The sequence below is a fragment of the Histomonas meleagridis genome (assembly GCF_020186115.1).
Source record: "Histomonas meleagridis strain 2922-C6/04-10x chromosome Unknown scaffold_61, whole genome shotgun sequence".
NCBI lineage: Eukaryota > Parabasalia > Tritrichomonadida > Dientamoebidae > Histomonas > Histomonas meleagridis.
In genome coordinates this window covers 1,970,487-1,989,802 of record NW_027150931.1, presented here as the reverse complement: position 1 = coordinate 1,989,802, position 19,316 = coordinate 1,970,487, and the positions used below count along the sequence as shown (strand labels likewise).

General features: G+C 31.9%; 10 protein-coding genes across 10 annotated transcripts; 5 read left to right on the top strand and 5 right to left on the bottom strand.

Annotated features, from left to right (window-relative positions):
* Positions 1 to 247: 247 nt before the first annotated feature.
* Positions 248 to 1,768, bottom strand: GO595_010631 (Sperm-associated antigen 6; the record flags this gene model as incomplete). The annotated part of the gene is made up of 1 exon (XM_067913331.1): positions 248 to 1,768. One exon carries the CDS (start codon positions 1,766 to 1,768, stop codon positions 248 to 250), a length of 1,521 nt encoding a protein of 506 aa, XP_067769369.1.
* A 482-nt stretch (positions 1,769 to 2,250) lies between these two features.
* On the bottom strand, positions 2,251 to 4,404 carry GO595_010630 (TPR Domain containing protein; the record flags this gene model as incomplete). The annotated part of the gene is made up of 1 exon (XM_067913330.1): positions 2,251 to 4,404. One exon carries the CDS (start codon positions 4,402 to 4,404, stop codon positions 2,251 to 2,253), a length of 2,154 nt encoding a protein of 717 aa, XP_067769368.1.
* Positions 4,405 to 5,039: 635 nt separating this feature from the next.
* GO595_010629 (cation channel sperm-associated protein 4) lies at positions 5,040 to 5,627 on the top strand (the record flags this gene model as incomplete). The annotated part of the gene is made up of 1 exon (XM_067913329.1): positions 5,040 to 5,627. One exon carries the CDS (start codon positions 5,040 to 5,042, stop codon positions 5,625 to 5,627), a length of 588 nt encoding a protein of 195 aa, XP_067769367.1.
* A 1,407-nt stretch (positions 5,628 to 7,034) lies between these two features.
* GO595_010628 (putative Ser/Thr protein kinase KinX) lies at positions 7,035 to 7,598 on the bottom strand (the record flags this gene model as incomplete). The annotated part of the gene is made up of 1 exon (XM_067913328.1): positions 7,035 to 7,598. One exon carries the CDS (start codon positions 7,596 to 7,598, stop codon positions 7,035 to 7,037), a length of 564 nt encoding a protein of 187 aa, XP_067769366.1.
* Positions 7,599 to 8,093: 495 nt separating this feature from the next.
* On the top strand, positions 8,094 to 8,705 carry GO595_010627 (uncharacterized protein; the record flags this gene model as incomplete). Its single annotated transcript, XM_067913327.1, has 1 exon — positions 8,094 to 8,705. One exon carries the CDS (start codon positions 8,094 to 8,096, stop codon positions 8,703 to 8,705), a length of 612 nt encoding a protein of 203 aa, XP_067769365.1.
* A 3,100-nt stretch (positions 8,706 to 11,805) lies between these two features.
* GO595_010626 (Myb-like DNA-binding domain containing protein) lies at positions 11,806 to 12,267 on the bottom strand (the record flags this gene model as incomplete). The annotated part of the gene is made up of 1 exon (XM_067913326.1): positions 11,806 to 12,267. The coding sequence occupies one exon, from the start codon at positions 12,265 to 12,267 to the stop codon at positions 11,806 to 11,808; it is 462 nt and encodes a 153-aa protein (XP_067769364.1).
* A 682-nt stretch (positions 12,268 to 12,949) lies between these two features.
* GO595_010625 (mediator of RNA polymerase II transcription subunit 14-like) lies at positions 12,950 to 14,194 on the top strand (the record flags this gene model as incomplete). The annotated part of the gene is made up of 1 exon (XM_067913325.1): positions 12,950 to 14,194. One exon carries the CDS (start codon positions 12,950 to 12,952, stop codon positions 14,192 to 14,194), a length of 1,245 nt encoding a protein of 414 aa, XP_067769363.1.
* A 302-nt stretch (positions 14,195 to 14,496) lies between these two features.
* On the bottom strand, positions 14,497 to 15,549 carry GO595_010624 (kinetoplast-associated protein; the record flags this gene model as incomplete). Its single annotated transcript, XM_067913323.1, has 1 exon — positions 14,497 to 15,549. One exon carries the CDS (start codon positions 15,547 to 15,549, stop codon positions 14,497 to 14,499), a length of 1,053 nt encoding a protein of 350 aa, XP_067769362.1.
* A 143-nt stretch (positions 15,550 to 15,692) lies between these two features.
* Positions 15,693 to 16,886, top strand: GO595_010623 (intraflagellar transport protein 52-like; the record flags this gene model as incomplete). Its single annotated transcript, XM_067913322.1, has 1 exon — positions 15,693 to 16,886. One exon carries the CDS (start codon positions 15,693 to 15,695, stop codon positions 16,884 to 16,886), a length of 1,194 nt encoding a protein of 397 aa, XP_067769361.1.
* A 913-nt stretch (positions 16,887 to 17,799) lies between these two features.
* Positions 17,800 to 18,765, top strand: GO595_010622 (HEAT repeat family protein; the record flags this gene model as incomplete). The annotated part of the gene is made up of 1 exon (XM_067913321.1): positions 17,800 to 18,765. The coding sequence occupies one exon, from the start codon at positions 17,800 to 17,802 to the stop codon at positions 18,763 to 18,765; it is 966 nt and encodes a 321-aa protein (XP_067769360.1).
* Positions 18,766 to 19,316: the final 551 nt, after the last annotated feature.

Genomic DNA, 19,316 nt, shown 5'->3' with positions numbered 1-19,316 from the left:
CTGTTCTCTTTTATCGATCTGTTTTTGTTGTGAAATGTAATATTGAATAAAATGTTGAGGAGTACCAGAAGCGCATTCATTTGGAACTACTACTCTTTTAGCGCCATTAACAAATAGATGTTTTTGTTCATTTTGCGTTGTCTCATTTTGTTTCATTTTTTTTTTCACAAATGGAAAATTGAAATAAACATTAACGTTCATAAAAAACGTTTAGATAAAACCGTTAAAGATTGATTCAAATCATATTTTAGTTTTCATAAGATTCTATTTCCTTAATTAAAGCCTGTGGATATTGAGGCGAATAATATCTCACAGCTTGTTCAGGATAACAATTATTAATAGCGTCTATATAATCTCTTAATTTTGATCCGGGCTCTGCTTGTATCTTTTGTACTGCTTGGAATCCACCCGAAGTTACGAATGGAACTCTTGCCTTTGGATTCTTTGGCAATAGTTTCGATATTTGTTCGAGAGCATATTTCAAAATATTTTCAGGCGCTGTTGTAATTAGAGGTTGTAATGCCTCGATTTCAGTTGTTTTTTCGATGATGAATTTTAGTGCTCTTTTTGTCTTCAACTTTAAATCTTCTGAAGCATTTTTATCATTATGTGCATCTAATAATAATGAAAGTGCATTTAAAGATGTTAAAGTTGAAGCATGTTCAGGTGAATGCTTTCCAAGTTGTCCTAATGTCCAAGCAGCTGCTGCTTTAACATAATCAAGTTTAGATGAAACAAATACATTTAACACTGCTGCTGGTGCTCCTTCATTTATTAATGCTGTAGCAAGTGTTTGTGAAAATGAGGCAATGTAACCGATGGACATTATCGCATGTAATGGATCATTACCCATCTCTGGTTTAAGATATTGGACAAGTGCTGCAGCACCACCAATGTTGATTACAAGTTGTGCAAGTTCTTGCGTATGTTTAACAATCTCTCGAATAAGTGTCGCAGCGGCTTTACGGACGTTTTTGTCTTTGTCTTTAAGACAACGAAGTGCATTCGGAAAGATTTCGCCTTCGACAACAAGTTCAGCTGAATCAACTGAATGCTTGGCAATGTGCGCAAGAGTGGTGCAGACTTGTTGCTTAAGTTTGGGATCCGCTACGCCAAGTAATGGAGCAATGTTTGGAATGGCTCGTGAATCAATTACTGATTGTGCAAGTTCGGCGTTATGCTTGGCAATATCACCTAAAGTGGCAACAGAGATACGGCGAAGTGAAAGTTCGGGGTCTTGAACAGCTGTAATAAGGAATTGGACGGCATTTGCATCAACAACTGATTGAGCAAGATCAGGTGAATGAGTGGCAATAAAGCCTAAGGCCCATGCAGCTGATTCACGTACCTTGTTGTCAAAAGATTCAAGACATTTGACAAGAGGATCAAGTGCTCCAGCATCAACACATTTCTGAGCAAGGCTAGTAGAATGCTTAGAAATTGTACGTATAACGAAACATGCATTACGCTTATAATAGTTTTCGTTTGTACTAAGACCATTAACAATTTCTGGAAGAATTCCTGATTCAACGATTTGTTCTGCTATTTGTTCACTATAATTAGCAAGGCGTCCTATAGCAAGAGCAGCAGTTTGTTGGATCGCAGGGACTTTATCAAGAAGTAATGGACGAAGTAATGAAAGTACACCACAATCCATTAAATTTGTTATATTTTCGGATCTACTTGCTTGCTCAGCTACAGTCTGTACGAATTCTCTTCTTGCCTTTTGGTACTTATCAAACACTTGTAATAGTTGTCTTGAAGACATTTTAGGAATAACATAACGTACAAAACGTATTGAAAAGTGCCAAAAATCCGTTGACAAACGATAGATAAATTAAATGACCAGTAAAACTGTTTTCCACAGAAAAAACCATCGTCATTCTGAAATTTCTATCGTTCATCAAAGTTGAACTTTGTTTTAACATTATTGAACTCTATAATTGCAGGATTAAATAAAAATTACAAAATAAATCACTAATACTCATAGCTTTTGCATTAGTAGTGAATAAGGATGTATTTTACATAATTGTTTGTGACTTTTCCTTAACCGAAAATGATGTTCAAATTAATTTGAAGTTTAACTATTTTTTTATATCTATTTTGTAATGCATAAATAAGTGCTGTCCAAAATAATTTAAATAATTTCCAAATGTTATTGTGAAATATTAAATTATGATTCCGAGGCATTTTCAGAATTTACTGAAACATAAATATTTTAAAAAGATTACGATGTCACTTTTTATTTTTCTATTCTTTTTTCTTATCAACTTCAAGTTCGTTTGAAGCTTCTTTTTCTAGGTCAAATTCATATTTTGGATATTTTGCCTTTAATGCCTTTGCGACTTCATTACCCATATCTTCATCAGCGCATAATTTAGTTGCGAAAACATAAACATCTAATGCCTTCTTAAATTCTATTTCATTCTCATCTATAGCCTTTAACAACATAACTTTTGCTTCTTTATATTGTCCAATGAAAACATTTCCTCTTGCAGAAGCATAAATTTCATCAAATGTCTGTGGTGTTTTCTTGTTTTCTTTATATTCTTCATTTACAACTTGTTTCACCATTTCATGCCATGTGTTACTTTCTTTCATAAGTTTCTCCATTGCAGGTGACGCTGTATATATATATGGTGTATCTGAAAGTTTGCAAAAACATTTTAATGCTTGAACAATCATTTTGTTAGCACAGAATATTACACAACCCATAGCCATCGCTTGTGGTGTACAACTTAATGATCTCATTGCTATTGGCTTTGCTTCTTTTTCTTTCTTATCTTTGATCGAAAGTGAAAGTAACATTTCAATCGCTTTCGCTAATGAATCATTACGTTCAATAACATTCATCTCTTCAATCATGGAAAGAAGTGCATATGGACGACGCCATGCCCATCCAAGATAATTATATTGGTTCTTACGATAATCTTCGAAATGTTTTAAGATGCCATTATACATTTTCGTTGCAAATTCAATGTCATTATCTCGAAGTGCACTTAAACCTGACTTAAGATAATATGTGTTGAATTGTGTCTCATATAATAATTGTTTGCCACTCTCTTCGCCTGCAAAGAGTGATGCTTCATACTCTGCTTTCCGGCGATAACCACCAAGCAAAAGCATTTTAACATAAAGATTATTAGTGTTACGATCTGCTGGATCAGCTTCACTAAGTGCAGCTGAACATTCAATAGCAGAATGGATACGTCCATTACGACAATGGAAACGTGCTTTCCATGCAATAAGTTCAATACATGTGGGCGTATGCTGAAGACCTTCATCAAGTTCACGAATGGCTGATTCATAATCTCCATGATATCCATAAAAATGTGCTGCAAAAAGATGGACAATGGGAACAGATGAAAGAGGTACTTCAAAGGAACGAACAAGTTCAAGAGCTACTTGAAGTTTCTCTTTGGAAAGTTCAGAAATAGTCATATATGTGGACGGGGCACCCTTAATGATGAGCGGCTTAACGCGCTCTATTAAGAGCGGTTTAAAACGTTCGTCGTTGATGTCAATGAGCTCCAACACTCGAACGTGGGCATAATGAGACTTATATTGATCTTTAATACGAAGTAACTCATCAATTATAGAATCTTTGGGAATTATTTCCTCAAGTATATCAAAGTAATCTCCATTTTCAGGATAAACTTTGATCAAATCATGAATTAATGGAATGGATTCTTGGGAGCGGCCAAGCTTATTAAGACAATTTACTTTATCTTCTAGCATCGTTTCTTTATCGCGAATAATTTCTTTGTTTGTATCAAGGAATTTAATACATTCCTCATATTGATTAGAACGTATCATTAAGACGGCTCTGAAAAGACAAAATTCTGACCTTAATAATTCATCGTCATCATTTTGTGCTGGACGCCATCCTTTTTGATAAGTATCAAGAAATTGATTTGCAAGTTCGTAGCGACCATTGATTGCTAAAGCAAAAGCATATCTGCAAATGGTATATTGGGTTGGGTTATTCTTAAAGATTGAGCATGTGTCTTTAAGAAATTGATTGTATTGCCTTTCATAAAGTTCGAGATTTGCAATATCATTTAAAACTAAATAATTTTTGTTGTCTAATGAGAAGGATTGGCGAAGACATTGTAAAGCACGAGTGTACTCTGTCATGTCTTTATATAATAATCCAGATATTCTCCAAACTTTTGCATTTTTCATACCAAGCCTGTTTGCATCCATCATCATTTTGATTGCTACATCTTTGTTTTTAGCTTGGTCTTTGTGATATGTGAAGTAAGATTCCCATGCAAGTGCTTCTGTACATTGTGGACTCTTTTTCAAAAGCTGCTTTGTCAATCGTAGTCCACGAGCGAACTCTCGCGTCCCTTGTAGATGTGCGATTTCTTGGAGTTTTTTGGCCTCTTCTTTAGACGCCATTGAAGCAAAAGTGACGAGACCAAGCCTATCGTTCGATTATGGTAAAGCACGTTAAAATTCACTTTTTGAATTTATTCAAATTTTTGCTTTGGAAAATGATTGAGAGAAAAGGATCTTTTAGTGACATACAACCAGTTGGTTCAAATAATAACTCGGAAGCTGCAACCAATAGTACTGTTGCAAATCTTGCTTCGTTTCATTCGCAATTGATTACAATGGCTCAAAAATTGCAACAAAAAAAAGTTGAGCCATCAAGAATAGAAAAACTTTCCAATAGTGCGAAAAAAATACTCGAGCTCAAAAGTTTTGAAACAATATCAAAGATTAATGCTCTGATTTATTTAATTATTATTTTTATTGAAGCAACTAATTATGGAATAACATATCATAATCAACTTATTATTATAGAAATTGCGTGTTGTTTATTTTTATCATTTTCTATTTTGCTTAAATTATTTTTTGATTTTCACGTATTCTTTAGAAATGGATGGAATATCTTAGATATTTTTTCTCTAGTTATTTCTATCCTTTACCTATCCATCCCATCCAGATTTGAACAATCCAAATTAATCATCAAATTATTCCGTCTCATTCATTTTGTCAGAATCATTGAATTTATGCCTGAAACGCGTGGAATGTTCACTGCTTTTCTTTCTACAGGCTCACATCTTCTTGTAATCATACTTTTAATCTTACTTTTCCTTCTTATTATCTCTGCGCTTGCACATGTAATGTTTTCCGACATGTCTGAAACGCATTTTGGCACAATCTCTAACTCAATGTTTACCATATTTGTTATCCTTACGCAAGCAGGATGGCTTGAGTCATATGGTGAAGTTGGAGGTAAGTATAGTACATTTGTTACAATTGCTTTTTATGTATTTGTGAGTTTTATTGGAAGTTTTGTGTTAGTTAATGCATTAACAGGCGTTTCTTCTGTAAGTATTGAGAAAGCAAAGAAAAGAAATAAGTTGGAACAAGAAGAAAACGAAATTAAAGAACACGGAGGAAAAGAAAAGCAAAAAATTTTGTCGAAACTTTTGGCGAAAAAGAAATTTTTGGAAAAATCGGGAAAATTTAGAAAGGAAAAAGTTGAGAAAATTAGAAACGCACATAAGAAAACAATCGAAAACTTAAACAGATTACAAACTCTCTCAGCACAACTAAATGAATTAACAAAGAACATTACAAATCAATCAAAATACGAATTAAATAATAACTGATTGTTATTAGTAGGAAACATGGTGCATATTGTTTAAATAAATTGTTTTTTAATATTCTTGTTAAAGACAAAAGATAAAAAATGTTGTTCTTGAGGCAAAAACAAAGTTTAACTATTAGAATCAATTTTTATTCATAATATTTTTCATGTTAAATAATTCTTTATGCTTATATAAACATTATTTATTTTACTGATTTCATTAGCTCAGAAACAACTTGATATTAAATAAATTAATCGAATATAAAGAAGCCATTCATAATTAATGTAAAGAACAATGATTTTTATTTAAAAATTAAGCAATTTGTATACATAATTGATTTTATACGACAACAAGTCTCCCCAAGTACAACAGTACTTAAAGTTGTTTTTAAGGATTTAAAGATGAAGCAAAATGAAGTCAATGATAAGAATTATTCATAAGATGTAAAAGATTATTATTCAAAAGATGTTTAACAAACAAATGATCTCAAATTTTCTGCAGAAAATTTCATCAAACTGAAATATTGGATCTTTTTCGGAAAATTTTTTTTTTGACTTGAAAAAGTGGTTGTTTATCGTTAAAAGTGACACATATCGAAAAAAGTACTTTTTCAGGAATAAGATTTATTCAATTTTTTACTGAAATAGTCCATTGTTTTGAGTTTTTCAATAAATTCTGATCGTGTTTCAGGGTGGTCAAAACGAATGAAAAGAACATGCAATATCACAACAAAACAGCAAATATAAAAGTCAAAAGACAATATTCGCTATGATAACGACCGTTAGAACAAATGTGTCGCAAAACATCTTTACTCTTGGCTCCAAAAATTCTTTTAAAGTCCTTTGAACTCCTTCATTTTGCCCTTGGCCTATGCAGCATCCTTATAGAATGTTTAGCAACCTTTTGAAAAATTTATTTCAACTTTCTTGTTTTTTCAACTCAAATGATATGTAACTTAATGATTTATGCAATTCCTACAATTTGCACATTTAATTCCTTCAGTAAAAACGGTGCAGCAACAAAAAAATTCAGGCAATTCACATTTTTATCAATTTCCAAAAGCAAAACAAAGAATATTGCGACACTCAAAGCAAGAAAGAACATCGCAAGCGCTTGCTTTCATGATAATGTTAAATATTTTTCTAATTATCTTTTTCAACTTTTCAACATCTATTCACCCACAATAATTTCTTTTTCTGACTTGCAGCCAAAAAACCCTCATTGCATTCAGCTTAATACAAGTTATTTTAGTATATTTTCAAAACCATTACATATATCATACTTCAATCTTCTTCTTTTCATCCTCAACAGTTTCTTAATAACAATTTGTTTTGCTCTGTACTTCAAAGGGCGCTCTTCAAATGTAAAATCTTTCTTTCGAAATATTGAATCAAGTTTTTTTCTATTTCTTTTTGCTTTGTTTTTCGCTCACACATTCCAAACATATATCGACGAAAACAGCACACTTATAATAAACGATGAAAATGATTTTGATAAAGTGTATTCTAATTCAACTGTTAACGTTATCATATATGGAAATGTTTCAATTTCAAGTGGCGAATTCAGTGGGTGGCCTCTGCTGAAGTATGCGTACATCGGCGACTTGGTTACATCAATTGGAGGCTCTGCTTTTTCCGGCTGCAGTAGTTTGGAAAATGTTGTAATTGGAGAAAATGTAAAAGAAATTGGAGGCTCTGCATTTTCATTTTGTACAAATTTGTCAAGTATTACAATTCCACATTCAGTTACATCAATTGGAGGCTCTGCTTTTTCCGGCTGCAGTAGTTTGGAAAATGTTGTAATTGGAGAAAATGTAAAAGAAATTGGAGGCTCTGCATTTTCATTTTGTACAAATTTGTCAAGTATTACAATTCCACATTCAGTTACATCAATTGGAGGCTCTGCTTTTTCCGGCTGCAGTAGTTTGGAAAATGTTGTAATTGGAGAAAATGTAAAAGAAATTGGAGGCTCTGCATTTTCATTTTTGTACATATTTGTCAAGTATTACAATTCCACATTCAGTTACATCAATTGGAGGCTCTGCTTTTTCCGGCTGCAGTGGTTTGGAAAATGTTGTAATTGGAGAAAAATGTAAAAGAAATTGGAGGCTCTGCATTTTCATTTTGTACAAATTTGTCAAGTATTACAATTCCACATTCAGTTACATCAATTGGAGGCTCTGCTTTTTCCGGCTGCAGTAGTTTGGAAAATGTTGTAATTGGAGAAAATGTAAAAGAAATTGGAGGCTCTGCATTTTCATTTTGTACAAATTTGTCAAGTATTACAATTCCACATTCAGTTACATCAATTGGAGGCTCTGCTTTTTCCGGCTGCAGTGGTTTGGAAAATGTTGTAATTGGAGAAAATGTAAAAGAAATTGGAGATTCTGCATTTTCTTACTGCAATAATCTACATTGCATATATTATTATGGGACAGAGGAGGTATCAATTGGTACTAACGCATTCCAAAATGTTTCAACTGATGTTATGGTAACTAAGGATTATGTTGGTGCCAAATTTGCAACATTAAATGTAACATATGAAACTACAACAGGCTGCGCGCCGATGCCGACGCTTCCATTCGCGCAGTCGAACACATTCTCTAATTCGAACACGTTCGCTGCTTCACTTCGCGGCGATATTTCGCAGACGTTTTCGTTTACATTAACAGTTACTTTGTCTGTTTCATATTCGCTGACGTATTCTGCGCTTGGCACGCAAACGCTTTCGTATTATTTGAGTAATTCGATGATAACTTATGTTGAAACGAATTTCATATACTACAATTACACAGTCATTGTATATTCGACATATTATAGCTATTACTCGAACTTCTTCACGTATGTGTATCTGAGTCCAAGTGATGCATCGGGCGGAATGACAACTGCGGCGCTGATCGGAATAATCTGCGGCGCCGTCGCATTCGTTTTGATTGTCGTCGCAGCTGTTACGTTTTTGGTGAAAAGTAATAACAGAAAGGAAAAGTCGAGCGTGAAGCTGCAGTTTAAGGAGACAACGACGTCAACGACAAAGCAGTACGACGATGTCGACAGCATAGTGGAAGAGCTCGCGAAAGAAGACGAAGACAATTGGATATGACGAAATTGTTGAGTAAAATATTTTATTTTTTTAGATTGTAAAACTGAGCGAAATATTTACAGTAAACATCGGATTAGTGTATTTGAAAATGGAACAGTTCATTGATAGAACATACTCTATCCATGGGATATGAACAGAATATTTATGAATGTTGTCATGAGTTATATAATTTCGATATACGAAATGTATAATTCAATATGTTTAATGAATATTTGTTTATGTGCATTAAAATATTGCATTGAATCATTCATATTCATAATAATAACAATTAAATCTTCGGCTTTGATATAACCAATTCCCACGGAATATATGTCACATAAACGAATATTATTGTTAGTTCCTTACACATTCATTTTGGACAAATAATTAACACTTATTTTATAGAAAAAACATATCGGATGGAACATATTTACGACATTGTGTTTCACTTTATACGCCTGTTAGTGTCATTGATAAATTTGAATATTTTTTGACTTTTTTCAATGTGGACGTTCACCGGAAATGTTTTTTCGATTTAGCGACGGTTTCCATGGAAAATTTGTTGATTTCTGTAAGCAAAATAAAACGTTTGGTATCTTCCATTGTCAAAAAGTTTATCGAACTTATTTTGAACAGGGAACGCTTTTTTCAGTCACTGTAAGCAAACAAGCTTTTATCATGTTTCTTGCGCTCTTATTAGCATCTAGCTATGAGATATTTATCCCAGAAAACAACACGCTCATATATGACAGTGAAGATGATAACATCACACAATATAAAGATTAAACAAATTACTATCATTTTATAGGAGAATTCCAATTCATTATGGATAACTTATTCTATAAATGGGATTCAATAATATATGTCCTAATTGGTGATTTTGTCCAAACAATCGGCGAGTCAGCATTTGAAAGTTGCAAAAACATTCAAACGATTATTTTCAGTGACAACCTTCAAATAATAGGAACCAATGAATTGAATATGTGCACCATAATATTAAACATCACACTTCCACAATCACTCATAACGATCGTAAATTCATCATTTTATTCATGCGTCCAATTGAAGTCAATTACTTTCAATGACAATGTTACGTCAATTGGCGAATCCGCATTTCGTTTATGTTCACAGCTAACAAACATTACAATACCAAACTCATTTACCACAATTGGTGAATCTGCATTTCAATCATGTAACAATCTCAAAGAAGTATATCTTGGCTACAAAGTAGAATCAATTAATAAGTTGACATTTTCATCATGTATCAAATTAGAAAAAATTTTAATATCAGCGTCAGTTAAATCGATTGGCGAACAATCATTTTACAAATGCAATGAATTGGAAACAATTAATATCGGTGATAATGTAACAACTATAGGCAAGTCATCATTTTCTTCGTGCAAAGCTTTAATATACAATTTTCTAACTCAGTTATAACTATTTGTGAAAGTGCATTTTCATCATGCTCAAAGTTAACAAATGTTACACTTTCTGATTCAGTTAAAACTATTTGCGAAGATGCATTTTATTCTTGTTCCAAATTACAAACAATATCACTCAGCGCAAGTCTCGAAGTCATCGAAAACTTTGCATATCGCTCATGTTCCAAATTAATTAATATCACAATTCCATCGTTAGTTAATTCGATTGGTGTTGAATCATTCGCATATTGTACAAGTTTAGAGTATATTGGTGTTAATGCAAATAATTCACATTATTCCAATTTCGATAACGACGGAGTTCTATATGATAAAAATGTTTCGAAACTTATACTTTATCCATTAGGAAGAAAAAATGTTACATTCACAATATTAAACACAGTAATATCTATAGGAGAAAAAGCATTTCAACGGAATAAAGATCTGGAAACAGTTATTATTAATGAACAATCACAAACAATTGGAGATAATGCATTCGAATCTTGTACAGGTTTGTTAAATATGACAATTCCAAATAGCGTTATATCAATTGGAGATTCTGCATTTAGATCATGTACGAAGTTAACAAATGTATATCTTAATGAGAATTTGGAAACAATTAAAAGTTCCGCATTTTATTCATGTCGCCAATCGGAAATAATAATACCGAATACAGTGATAACTATTGGTAATTATACTTTTAATACTTGTGTGAATTTAAAAATGTTACAAATTGGAACTAAAGTTAATGCAATTGGGAATTATGTGTTCCAATCATGTTCAAGTTTAATCAATGTAACAATTCCAAATTCGGTACTTTTTATTGGCGATTATTCATTTAAGTCATGTAGGAAATTAAAAAGAGTAATTTTCGGAGATAATATTACGCGAATCGGTAAACAAACATTTTATTCGTGTAGTGCTTTGGAAGAAATTATATTACCTAAAGAATCAACTTTTGTTGCTGAACAATCATTTACTTTATGTACGAAATTAATAACTGTTACATTTAATGATAGAATCGAAGTAATATCTGATAAAGCATTTGAATCATGTGAATCATTAACTGAAGTTTCACTTCCTGATTCTGTGGTATCAATTGGTGAAATGGCGTTTTCGAATAATTATAAATTGCAAAAAGTAATTCTCAGTAATAATATTACAATTATTAAAAGTTCTACGTTTTATAATTGTCAATCGGTTTCATTCTTCTTGTTGAAAAGACAAAGAGAGAAAAACAATGAATTTAGTATGATGGTTTAGTAGTAAATTTTCTTTTTTATCTTTGATAACTTATTTGCGATGATTCGATTGTTTTCACACACAAAAAAATATATTTTATGTAATATTATGTGTGTTATTGGCTCTGTGTGATATTTCAAGGATGTGTTTTTTTCTTTTTATTCTTATTTATCAGAAATATACCCAAATTTAACACGTATATCATTTGAATAATTTATTGATTTCATTTTTGCATTCTCTTTTGTGATTCTATTTACCATGTTTTATGAATGTATGTATGAAGTTTTCAATTTTTTCAATTTTCATGTTTATCTCTGCAAAAATTATAACATCACTAAAATGTATCAAAATTGTTCATAATTTTAATTATAAATTCATAATGTTTTGAAATTTCGATATCTTTTGCGATTTTCAAACTCAATATAAAGAAAAGCAATTAAATGATTGGAAGAATTTTTATATTAGAAGCTATTGAATGGTTCATTGTTTGGAATTTCATCACCACCAAAGGGATTTTCTTCAATATCATCAGGGAGAGATTGCGCTTCTGTGTGTTTGATATAAGGAACAGGATAATTTACCTTATGAGGAAGATCTAATTTCAATCTTGTTGCCATATTACGAACATCTTGGGGGGTACGGTTTGTTGACAAATCTTTTGCTATTTTAGCCCACATGCTTTGTTGACCTTTGTATATTTTATACAACCTACATAACTCTACCTTTTCTTCTTTTGTCCATTCGCCTTTGTTAATATCTGGATTAAGGGATTTATGCCAGTGATCATAACATTGTTTGTGATTTCGATCGTTACCAACATAATTTGATATTTCTTCAAAATTTGAGCCGAACAAATGAACGCCCTCCTTAAGTCTTTGGTCTTCTTCTTGACTCCATCTTTTTCTCCCTTTTGTGTTTTTCATGAAGAAAGACAAGAAAATTGTTCAAATTTTAACCGTTGTTTTCAATATTGGATTTTTTGAAAAATTGAAACGATTATTTGCTTTTCATAGAGTTCATTATCTTACAAAAAGTTATATCGTACTTCTTATTTTCGATTTCAGTTAAGTCATTTAATGAAGGTTTAACAAAAAAACAAATCATTCCCTAAATTCGTAATTTCAATCAACAAAAGAAACGCTTGTGTTTCACTGCATTTGATATCATCTTGTCTTGCTTTTTCGCAAGTTTTATGTATAAAATACAAATATCATCACATTATTAAAATATGATTTCGTGTTGTTTGCATGAGAAAAGATCTAATAATTGCAATTCTTTTATTTGGCCAACTCCATAAGATATCTCACGAAGATTCAATTTTTCCTTATTATTTTTTGAGATATATTATTATGTATCTCCCTCTTTTTTGATTAGAAATATGATATACGCATTAAACTTGATAATTTTAAAATATTATTAATGTTGATGATTTAGATTGATTAAGAATTCTGAACATTGTTAAATCTTTTAATTAATCACTTCATTAATGAAGTGATTTCCTCTAGCTGTATTCACAAACAAACTCTGAGTTTATCCAATTATTCTTTTAAAATTTATTCTGATTTGAGCTGATAGTATTTTTCAATACTTTACATACTTCCAGGGATGGATAAGTCTGCACCTGTTTACCTCGCAAACCTTATTCATCTTTATGCTTCTCGTTCTTACAATGAACTAGATAAACTACTCGATGAAGGCTCAGGCGAAGAATCACAGAAACGCTCTTTAATGCGAAAATTAAACATGATTTATGTCATTGGAACCAAACTTACAATGGCCATCAGATTTAATGAAAAGTTTCCAAACTCGAAAGAGCTATTCGAATATTTAAACAACTCCTCTTTTTATGAACAATATTTAAGAATCTTTGCAGATAATCTTTATTTCCAACATTATAATATACAAAACACGCTCACATCAATGTATGATGTTACTGGTGCAATTGATTTGTTAATTGGGGACTGCACATCTCGGTTACCATTATCCATTTTTCCCAACGGTCCCAAATTTGACCAAGATCCCAAACCCTTCTTTCGTCTTATCAATGATATTTTAAAATCCAAGTTACTTACAGTTCGACTTCCCCCATCATTTCTTGTCAGATTCCGCCGTGGTCGCATTATTCTCACCTCACCAAACCGCTACAAGCTTACTGTCTCCATTACTTCACGCGATGGACCTTTTGTTGCCTCCACACTCGATTTTCTTCTTCCCAATTTCCGACCCATCAAACCAGGAATTGATGTTCTCACGCAAATGTACAACGGCGGCATTAACCCGCACTTTAATGTCCTTATACTTTATGACACCATTCGCCGGATAATAATCAAAATCAACGAAATCTTTTCGGATAACGAAGATCCTTTTTATGTCATTGATTCATTTTTATTACGCGTCATATTAAACTTTGAGTTTCAACGTATCATATCAGAAGCTAAACGTGTTCGATATGAAGTAACAACACGAAAAGAAGAAGGACAAAGTCCACGAAGAATGAAGTTTTTCTTTTGGAATTCACATTTCGAAATATTTCTGACGCAAAATTCCGTAAATTGTTCGTTCGAAGGTTATAACATTGGAGAAGTAACACATAAATCATTTTCCGAGATATTCGGAGAATGTAAAAGAAGAGCGGCGCTTAATAACTTAACAAATTTGCAGACACAACTAAAAGGCGATGTCCACGACGCAATTATGCCGTTCTTAAGAGTCGACGGTGTCGATGTGTTTGTGAAGAGCTCGTCGCGCAATATGCCGATGTTCTTCGTTCGGGATCGAGAGGACTTGACAAGGCTGCTGTGGAATAAGCAATACCTGCTGTTCCATAAGGTGGCAGAAAATAAGAATTAATTTATAGATGTTAAAAAGAAATAAAAATCATTAAAATGTATAAAATTATTTCTGTTTGTTTCTGAAGTAGAATTTATGAAATTCTTTTGACACTTACGAAATGGCAATATCTTGTTGATAAATTAATAGATAATCATAAATAATGTTTCCCAAGCATATAATGATTTTGACAAAAGAGTGAAACTTTGTTTGTTTTGCAATCAACAACAGTTAATGAGTGTTCATTTGATTTGAAAAATATTTGTTATAATGTGAAAGCATTGATACTTATAATACAAATCAAACATACACCGATTTTTTACTTACAATTTCTGTTTTGCAGCACGCAGTCTCTTGACTTCTTTTTGAAGTTCTTCGTTCTCTTTGTCGATCTGCATAATTTCCTCATCAAGCATTTTATTATCCATTTCAAGTGCTCTTTTCTCTTCCTCCAATCTTTGCACCTCTCTTATACTTTCCCGAACTTTACTACTTCTTCGTGTTGATGAAGAAGAAGTTGACTTCTTTAACGTTTGTATATCACTGAGAACTTCTTCAATTTGTGTTTCGTGGCGAATTTCATTATCTTTGATCATTTTCTCTGCGTAATTCGCACGTGAATTAGAAGTCGCAATAAATTGGAGAAGTGTTTCTTTTTCAACTTTGTATTGCTTTTTAAGTGAAGAAAGATGCGTTTCATACATTCGTTTCCTTTCTTCAATTTCTTGATCAAGTCGAATGATTTCTTCATTTTGCGATTTCCGACGGATTTCAACAGAATTTAAACATTCTTTTATCTTCAAACGTGATTCACGAAGTTCGTTACGCGTTATTGTTGTGATTTCTGAGATTTGATCTTCAAGTTGTATTATCTTTTTGGATAATTTATTTTGTTCTTTGTCAAAATCTTTATTAATATTAGATGATGAATATTGTGATTTAACATTTGTGAGTTGGTTTTGAGCTTGTATAGTTTCGCTTTTGTACTTTTCAAGCTCATCTAATTTTTCTTGGATAACAATAGCTGAATGCATTTCAGACCATCTACGAGTTTCAGCTATTGACTTTTGGAATTCGCTATTTAATTTATAAATTTCTTTTTCATGCTTCGATTTCAATTCTTTTATCAACGCTTGATGCTCTGCTTGAATTCTGTATATTTCTTCTTCCTCTTTTTGCGCAAAATCCTCATCATTACTTAGTTCTAAGTTTTTGATTTCTGCTTTTTTTTGTGAAATTATTGTCATTAATTTTGAAATAATATTCTCTGCTTGTTTAATAACTTCCTTATGATGCAAAAGTTCTTCTTCTTTTTGTTTGAGCAGATTTTGCGCTTCTATATTCATCTCTCCAAGAGATAAGTCTTCATCATCCATTTGAAGAAGAAAATTGTAAACGTACTCTAATACGATGCACAAGAAGGACGTTAAATCAATTCAACTTACACTTTTCAAATAATTCAGTGCGTATGTGAATATTTTAACATAAAATATTACCGATACGGATTCGTTATTGCAAGATGTCTTTTTCGATCATTGATGCTGGACACAAAGAGCTTTACCGAATTGATAGAAAGCTTTCGCAATTTGCATCAATAATTCAATCATATTCTGAACCACAACATTTTAAAGGAATTCTTTCTCCAGATGATTTGAAATCAGCCAAATCAATTTGGTTCTTCGGTCCACAAAAAGATATCACTCCCGAAGAATCCACTGCTCTTGAAGCATTCATGCTTAATGGTGGTGCTGTTTTTCTTTTATCATCAAAACTTCCACCAAATTTTAACGCTTTTACAAAAAAGTTTGGTTCAACCATCAATGAACCTGTAATTTCCCCTACATATATCACATATATCGACCCACATGAAATTACAGTTCAAGGTGGTGTTGTTAATCGTTCTATTACTCAATACATTCAAATTCAAAAGCCAACTTTTGCATATCCTAATGGCACAAATCTAGAACTTCGCTCGCCTGCAATACCTCTTTTATCATCAGGACTTTCTTCTTATCCGTTGAATCAACCAATTATCTCATACTCAAAAGTTGGAACCAAAAAAGGTTCTCTTGTTGTTGTTGGCTCACCTTCTTTGTTTAATGATGAGTGGTGCAAACATGAATCAAATGAACTACTTCTTAAATATTTGATTGAATTATCCATTCAAAAAACTCAAGAGATCAACATGATTGATGCCGAACATCCCGAGATCACTGAGAGGTGGTATACTCCTGATGTTGAAAGCATGAGTGAAAAATTACTAAGTTGCATTCAAGAGAGCGAAAAGTTAAATTCCGACTTCCATCAGAACTTCGAACGTGGCTCTTTCAGAATGGACATGTCCTTTGTCGCTAAGCTTCCTTCCTTAGCGCAAAGTTTGGGTTTGAAAAACGAACCATTGGAGACCGTTAAGCCGCAATTTGATGCTGCGCTGCCACCGCTGACTCCAGCCGTATTCCCACCGCAAATGAGAGAGCCAAAGAGTCCTGTTTTAGAATTGTTTGATTTGGATGATGCTTTTGCATCACCTAAAACAAGACTTGCACAATTAGCACAAAGAACATCACCAAAAAATGTTGATACATTCATTCTGCAATCTGCAAAAATTTTGGGAATTTCACCACATTTGCCAGAAGATAAACAAACAGCAAAAGATGTTGTTGAATATGTATTTAGACAAATCGTAAAGTGGAAGCGTCAGTCATCGGAATAAATTGTACTTTTTAAAGTAGTTTGTTTTTTGTATTTTAAAATCAAGGATTAAATTCCAAATTAAATAAATTTATGAAGGTAATCCAGAGATTTATTTGTGGATTGGATCAATTTGAATTATGGAAAATGGAAACAAAAGATGAAACAATAACATGTTATAAATATAAAATTTCTCTTATTTTGAGTTTGTAATATCTTAGTTGCAAATAGTTAAAGTCATTAAACTTGTTAAAAATGGTTATAACCATTGATAAAATAAATCCGATTTCCTATTTTATGGGTTGTGATGTCACAATTAACGTCTTTTCTCCATTATGCCTAGAAAAGTCGCAATTCATCATATGCTTCTGGAATTAAAAAATCAATTTTCAACTGATAGGGAAGAAATAATTGATGCAATTCCTGTAATATCTTCTTTTTTTGATACATCTCGAATATCAGATGAATTAATACCGTTTCTAACTTCTATTTCAAATTTTCCAATACAACTAAATGCCAAATGCATTCGCCAAATAGGGAAGATAAAATATTCAAGTTTTAGCGAAGATCAAGTTAAATCAGTGTTGGATCGAATTAAATGTTTTTCTGAATCAGAATCTCAAGAAGTGAGAAATGCATTTATTGATTGCTTTGTTGATATTTGCAAAGACATTAATCCAACTTTTCAAAGTCATATTATTACAAGTTATATCAGCTCTTTTTTATCATGCAAATATTCTACATTTCCACAAGCATGCGGTGCCACCATTTACAGTAAGTTAATTTCCTATATTAAAGATGATTCCAGAATTTTTTTCTCATCATTTGTTGATTTTGCAAACAATTCAGAATCATCAATAGTAAAACAATCAATAGCGGAAGCCTCAAGTTTACTTTTAGACTATGATAAAGACAATTTTCTCATTGATCTAATTATGTATTATTCAGCAGACTATTCCACATCCGTTGTTTCAGCAATCCCCAAATTTTTAGTCACGTATCTATCCAAAACCAAAGATATCAAAACCACAATTAGCATTTTCCAATCTTTAATTATTTCATCAGATTGGCGAGTTCGATGCATCACAATCAAAATATTTCCTGATCTTTTCCATATTTATAAAATTCCTGTTTCATTTTTTGTTTCTTTATATGAGCATTGCATTCAAGATTCTGAAATTGAAGTCAAAATTGCAATTGTTCAACAACTAAAAATTCTTATAAACGTTCCCGAAGCGAAAGAACAACTTCAAAATCTTTTACTGAATGCTCTTTCTAATGATTCTCCTCATATTGTTACAATCGCCATCCAATATGCGTTAGAAATGAGGAATCCAACATTCATTACGCAAAATGTAATTAAACTTTTAAGGTCACAAAACGTCGAAATTAAACTTGCTGCAATAAATGCATTAAAAACGCCATCGATACCAAAAGAAATTATTATCCAACAAATGTTACATATAATCAATTATTCGAATGATTGGAGAGAAAGAGAAAGTTTAGTTTACTTATTAACAGATTTAACATTTGATGTAAATGAAATTATTATAAAGTTACTCAGTGACGAAGCATATAAAGTACGAAAATCAATGGTTGCTCAAATCCCAAAACTTATTTCGAAGTTTGGTAATGAATGGGCAATTAATCATTTAATGCCTTTCATCAAGCAAACAGTGAAATATGAAGATTATCAAATAAGAGAAGTTGGCGCAATGGCTCTTTTATGCGCTGAGTTACATCATACAAAAGAAGGGGAAAAGATTTTGGACGCATTTGCAAAAGATCCTGTTGGTAATGTTAAAATTGTTATTGCTAGAAACATAGAGAAGGGACATCCAATCTTGCAGCTGTTAATGAAAGATGATGACGAAGATGTAAGGTTAGAAGCATCAAAGTAAACTGTTCTTATAGCATTGATGAATGGTAAAAGGTTTTATGAAATAAATAAAAAATTGTTATTAATAAAATAAAAATATTAAAATATGTTTATAAACATAGATATTAATACATATATTTCAAGAAATGCAACATCATTGATGAAGAATAAATTTAGTAAAGACTTCAAATTGAATTTTGTTTGCTTTCATATATCTCAATTTCCTTCATAAAATTAATATATTAATAACCTCGTTTTTCCATGTAAAATTGATTTCAGAAAAAGCCACAAATACTAAAATTACTAGTATAGGATGGAGAATAATATGTGCGGAAATTAAAGGAACTCATAAGACCATTTTTGGAAAACCTCAATGTTTTTTTGTTTTTAGAGATATAGAGCCTAAATAAAAAATCTCCGATTTGTTTTCAAACATAAGTTACAAGTATGAGATACTATTGGGAAAGAGCTATATCGCGCCATTCCAAAGTCGTCTTAAGAGGTGCAGATGAAATCTGTTTAATACTTGACAATCTGTTTAATACTTGACTATACAAACGAATCTTCCTTTAA